Source organism: Athene cunicularia, unplaced genomic scaffold, assembly GCF_003259725.1.
Source record: "Athene cunicularia isolate RWA unplaced genomic scaffold, athCun1 SCF_203, whole genome shotgun sequence".
NCBI classification, from domain to species: Eukaryota; Metazoa; Chordata; class Aves; order Strigiformes; family Strigidae; genus Athene; species Athene cunicularia.
Window position 1 is genome coordinate 1 of NW_020799271.1, and position 5,337 is coordinate 5,337.

At 60.6% G+C, this 5,337-nt stretch overlaps 1 protein-coding gene across 8 annotated transcripts; it reads left to right on the plus strand.

The window, feature by feature from the left end:
- The first annotated feature begins 44 nt into the window (after nt 1-44).
- AAAS (aladin WD repeat nucleoporin) lies at nt 45-4,859 on the plus strand. 8 transcript variants are annotated; one of them, XM_026867259.1, is made up of 9 exons: nt 45-313; nt 556-699; nt 829-949; nt 1,204-1,328; nt 1,583-1,643; nt 2,187-2,277; nt 2,785-2,878; nt 2,998-3,065; nt 4,013-4,524. In XM_026867259.1, the coding sequence occupies exons 2-9, from the start codon at nt 605-607 to the stop codon at nt 4,318-4,320; spliced, it is 963 nt and encodes a 320-aa protein (XP_026723060.1). In that variant the 5' UTR covers nt 45-313; nt 556-604; the 3' UTR covers nt 4,321-4,524. The 8 variants fall into 8 exon arrangements, 7 of the variants coding, with proteins under 7 accessions (XP_026723060.1, XP_026723055.1, XP_026723054.1 ...); XM_026867254.1 differs by having other exon boundaries at nt 223-313; nt 433-699; XR_003400286.1 differs by lacking the exon at nt 45-313 and having other exon boundaries at nt 320-699; nt 3,937-4,094; nt 4,407-4,449.
- Nucleotides 4,860-5,337: the final 478 nt, after the last annotated feature.

A 5,337-nucleotide genomic window follows, 5' to 3' on the forward strand; every position in this document is an offset into this window, starting at 1 on the left:
TGCAAGGAGCAAAAAGAAAAATCTTTTAAAAATCTCCGGCCTGACTTAAAACTTTGTTGTTTTTTTTTTTTTCCCCTCTCTGCTCTGTAGCTGCTGCGGCAGCCCCGGGGCCACCCAGCCTGGCTGTCCCTAAGTCTCCTTTCTCCTCCAGGTCTCCCTGCTCCCCCGGGTTGTGTAAAACCCTCCTGAGGAAACGACTCTGCCGGCTGGTCCTGCAGCCCTCCCCGCGCCTCCCCCCCGAGGCGTTCTCCCCCAGCTGGGATTTCAAGCCAGCAAGTGCCATCTCCCGCCCCTGGGCGCTTAATCGCACGAGGTGTGCTCTGGGTCGCTGTGTCACTGGCTGGGAGCTCTGTTCCTGTCCCCCTCCACACCCCAAATGGAAGCAGGTCACGCTGGGGCACATCCCCCCGCCCTTTCCCACTCTGCTTTTAGCCCCTCACCACGGTCGGAGCTGGGGAGAGGACACTGGGAGACGGCCCGCGGGCCTCCTCGGGCTGCGTGAGGACTCTCAAGGCCCCGTTTTCCCTCGTGTCACTTGTCCCTCCTCCCCGGCAGCGCCACCATCCCCTCGCTGAAGCATCGTCTGCAGAGGAACGTGGCTGCCATGGCCTGGAAGCCGCTCTGTGCCTCCATCCTCGCCGTCGCCTGCCAGAGCTGCGTCCTGGTGTGGCACCTGGATCCCACCTCCCTCTCCACGAGGTGACAGCTTCTCCCCAGGGGTCCTTGTGAACTTGTTTGGGGTAACACCGGGCAGGTGCTCAGCCCGGACACGGCGCTGGCTTTCAGCAGCATGTGGACCAGCCCTTTTTTCTCTCTCCTTCCCTGCAGACCGTCGTCTGGCTGCGCCCAGGTGTTGTCCTACCCCGGGCACAGCCCCGTCACCAGCCTGGCCTGGGCTCCCAGCGGGGAGCTGCTGCTCTCGGCGTCCCCGGTTGACACGACCATGCTGGTGAGTCAGAGGCTTGGACCTTCCCCGGGTGCTGCCTCGGGGATCCTGGGGCTGTGAACACACCCCGGGGGTCACCGAGGGACCGTTGGGCTGCGGGACTGCCGGGAACAGGCGGCGTTTCCTCAGTCTGAACTAGATCTGAGAACATCAATCCGCGTTCCCCAATCCACGCTAAAACTCCCCCAAAGCTGCGCTAACTACCCAGGCAGCCTTCAGATCCCACTGTCCTTCTCCTCCTTGTTTGTCCCCTCCAGGTATGGGATGTGTCCACCGAAAACTGCGTCCAGCTGCAGTGGTTTGGGGGTGGCGGCGTCACTTACTTGGCTTGGTCACCCGATGGCAGCAAGGTCCTGGCAGCCACCCCCTCTGCCGTGTTCAGGTGAGCTCCCGGCCTGCGAGATGGTTTATCTCAGCCCTTATTATCATTTTGGTTTGCTCCAAAACCAAGCAGATCTGGATTCTTTGCTCCAAAGCTCTGGGTTCTTCCTCACTCTCCAAATCCTACTGTGTTTAATGCGGGGGGGTGTGGGGGGGAAGGTGGATAATGGGGTCTGATGACTTGGGCTCCTCTTGGAGCAGCAGAATTGGGGCAGATTTTGGGTGTTTGACCCCTCACTTCTGTTTGTCTTTCAGAGTGTGGGAGGCTCAGATGTGGACGTGTGAGTGGTGGCCCACGATGAAGGGGCGCTGCCAGGTAGGACGGGGCCATTTCCCACCCCAGATGTTGCCTCCAAGGGGTGTATCACAAAATCCCAGAATCATCCGGGATGGAAAAGCCCCTGAAGCTCCTCCAGCCTGACCATGGGCCTCCCCCTGACCCTTCCCAACTCCCCCAGATCCCTCAGCGCTGGCTCAGCCCGACTCTTCAACCCCCCCAGGGATCCCGGGGACTCCCCCCTGCCCTGGGCAGCCCATTCCAACGCCCAACAGCCCCTTCTGCACAGAAATCCTTCCTCAGAGCCAGCCTGACCCTGCCCTGGGCAGCTTGAGGCCATTCCCTCGGGGCCTGGCGCTGGCTCCTTGGCTCCAGAGACTCATCCCCCCTCTCTGCCCCCTCCTGGCAGGGAGTTGCCGAGGGCCAGGAGGTCTCCCCTCAGCCTCCTCTTCTCCAGACTGAACCCCCCCAGTTCCCCCAGCCGTGTATACGATGTTTTACTAAAACTCCCCCGTTTCTAGCTGGCTCCCAAAAATCCCCCTGGAAGCTGGGCCGCGGGGATTAACGTGCTGTGTCCCACAGACGGGGTGCTGGAGCCCTGACGGCAGCCGACTGCTCTTCACGGTGCTGGGCGAGTCCGTCATCTACTCCTTGTCCTTCTCAGAGTACCGGGGTGAGTCTCCCCGGGGCGAAGCTTTCCAAGAGCCCGTCCCCAAGCGATTCTCTTGCTTCTGGCTGTGATGGTTTTTTGTTTATCAGCTGCATTTCCCAGCCTGAAAGGGTGGAGGAAACACGCAGTGGGGAAGGGGGGTCTCGGGGGTCTCTCAAAGCACAGAATCTCCATGGTGTTGAGTTTTTTCCTCCCTTCATGTTGCTTCTTGCTCCCAGTTACGGTGGAAAATGGTTTGCAGGGAGACTTTTACAGTGAGTTAATGCCCAACTCGTGACTTTTTTCCACAGAGGGGGCTGGTCCTGATGTTTGTTGAGGGGAAACCTCCCCTGTCCTCCATCCCAGACCTGGCAGATGCTGCTGGGACAGCAGCGTGTTGCTCCACAGCCACTTTAAAAAACAGACCTTAAGTTATGTATCGTTTTGGAAGTAAAAAGTGTGATTTAGGGAGCGAGATGACCCGTGCAGTAAAGAGGAGACACCGAGAAGTGACCAGGCTCTTTGTTTCAGGGGAGATGCAAGGGCAAGTGGGAGGCTCGAAAACAGCTTCTATCGTGGCAGATCTGTCCGAGACCACCTTTGAGACGCTCTACGGGGAGGAGAGGTGGGTCTGGCTGTGCCCGGTGCCCGAACACCACACCTGGGAGGCTGGGGGGGGGTGTCTGTGCCCCCAGCCCCAGCACTGGAGGGGCGGTATTTCACTGCTGCTCATGCTGGTTTCAGGGTTGGAGGAGAAGCCCACTCCATGGTGTGGGACCCCACCGGCGAGAGACTCGCTGTGATCATCAGAGGTAAGTGCTGCCTCCACCTGCCCACCCCAGCGCCGGGATTTGCCCCAAAATCCCCCTTCTAGCAGGCAAAAGGGGCACAAACCCCGCCGGGGTGAGGCGGTGGGTCGGGAAGGCAGCAGCGCTCCGTATCCTCCGCAGAGGGATGCAGCCGCATTCCCTCCCCACTTCCAGTCGGGTGAATCACCCCTCCCAACCCCCCCCGCCGGGTCTCCGTGTTCCCACATCGCACCCGGAGCCCGACTGGGCCTCTTGGCTCCGTTTTTTTAGGAGCAGCCCCTGGGATAATCGAGCCTTTCAGGCTGTCCTGGCTGGGCCCTGCTCCCAGACAAAGCGTAGCTTTGAGGAAGCACCGAAACACGGTGCTGGGGCTGCTGCTGCCTCGAGCTCCCTCCCTGTGCGCCACCGGCCGAAACTGCTGAGCCCACTCAGGAGCATGCGGGTTTTTTTTGTTTTTTTTTTTTTCCCGTGCATAAAGCTGGGGGGGAAACCCTGAGGGTACCAGGACTCCCATAGCTGGTACCCCCCTGCCCTCCCCACAGCCAGTGAGGATCTTGGTGCAGAAACTGTGAGGGGGATGGAAAATAACCTTCATGCTGGAGAGACAGCCCCCTGCCCCCATCACACCTTACAGGCTGGGCTGGTTCCAAAGGAGCTGCTTCACCTCTTGCCCAAACCCTTCTCAGCCAAACTGGCTGCCCAAGACCTCGGAGCCAGCTTTTAAATCATTGAAGGATCTTTGAAAGCCCCATCCTGGGATCCTACTCGCCTCAGTGCGAGGAAAACACGGTCCCCATGGAGCTTCCCCCCACCTCAGAGGCTGCTTGTCCTGGGCTCTGCAGCACCCACAAAAATCTGACCTCTGTGTCCCTTGTGCGGCGTCAAGGGGCCCGTCTGCGCCGTCCCTGGGGCACGGGGAAGCCTTCCTCCTCCTCCTCTCCCTCCTGCAGGGCACGCTGACGCTCCCGGGAGCCAGACGGTCATCGCTGTGTTTCGCACCCGCAACAGCCCCGTGTTTGAGCTCCTGCCGTGGTGGGTAGCGCTGGGGTCGGGGTTGGTTTGGGGTTCATTGGGTACCACCAATCCCCCGGGGCGTGTGGGGAAGAGACGCTGCTGTCCTGAGCTCCTGCTTCAGGCTCTATCACCGCTTTCTGCCAGAATCAGTTGCGTTTTGGCCATATTGTCCATTATCCACCTCAAAAAAATCTTTTTTGCTTTGCCTGGTGCATCCAGTCAGGGCCCAGACATCTCCCTGTAACCACGAGCCGCCCTGAAAACCCTGTGTTTTGCCAGCGTTGCCCCGTGGCTGTGCTGTAACTGCAGCTTTTTCCTTTTTTCCTCCAGTGGTTTCCTGCGGGGTGAGTGCGGTGCACAGCCCCAGCTCATCGCCTTCCACCCCAGCTTCAAGAAAGGCGCCCTCCTGACCGTGGTGAGTTGGTTGGACTCGATGCTCTTTGAGGTTTTTTCCAGCCCAGATGGTTCTGGGATTCTGTGAGTGTGGTCCCTGGTTCTGGCAGCGTTGTCGGGGCTCTTAGTGCTCCCCGGAGTCAGTGGCGAGGAAACTCCTCTGCTAGGGGAAGTGGGGAACCCTGAACCTCCCCCGCCTGAGGGTTTGGGGACCAACACAGAGAACAGGGTGTGCAGATCATCCATATGGACCTGAAATCTCTCCCTGCACTTGGAGGAGCCTTGGAGTAACCTGCCAGTCAGAGAGGGACTGGGGGGGTGAGAATGAGCCAGAGTGTGCCCAGGGGGCCAAGGAGGGCAACGGCATCCTGGCTTGTGCCAGCCCTGGCGTGGCCAGCAGGGACAGGGAAGGGATCTGAGCCCTGGGCTCGGCACTGGGGAGGCCGCCCCTCGCTGAGGGGGTTCAGTTCTGGGCCCCTCACCCCAAAAAGGCCATTGAATGACTCGAGCGTGGCCAGAGAAGGGCAACGGAGCTGGGGCAGGGTCTGGAGCACAGGTCTGCTGGGGAGCGGCTGGGGGAACTGGGGGGGTTCAGTCTGGAGAAGAGGAGGCTGAGGGGAGACCTCCTGGCCCTCGGCAACTCCCTGCCAGGAGGGGGCAGAGAGGGGGGATGAGTCTCTGGAGCCAAGGCCCCAGCGCCAGGCCCCGAGGGAATGGCCTCAAGCTGCCCAGGGCAGGGTCAGGCTGGCTCTGAGGAAGGATTTCTGTGCAGAAGGGGCTGTTGGGCGTTGGAATGGGCTGCCCAGGGCAGGGGGGAGTCCCCGGGATCCCTGGAGGGGTTGAAGAGTCGGGCTGAGCCAGCGCTGAG

What these genes read in the sequence shown, in the direction of transcription:
- AAAS (XM_026867259.1), top strand. Translation starts at nt 605, where the DNA reads ATGGCCTGGAAGCCGCTCTGTGCCTCCATCCTCGCCGTCGCCTGCCAG. An exon ending in GTCCTTCTCAGAGTACCGGG is followed by an intron (nt 2,278 to 2,784) that starts GTGAGTCTCCCC and finishes TCTTTGTTTCAG; the next exon opens with GGGAGATGCAAGGGCAAGTG. An exon ending in ACTCGCTGTGATCATCAGAG is followed by an intron (nt 3,066 to 4,012) that starts GTAAGTGCTGCC and finishes TCCCTCCTGCAG; the next exon opens with GGCACGCTGACGCTCCCGGG.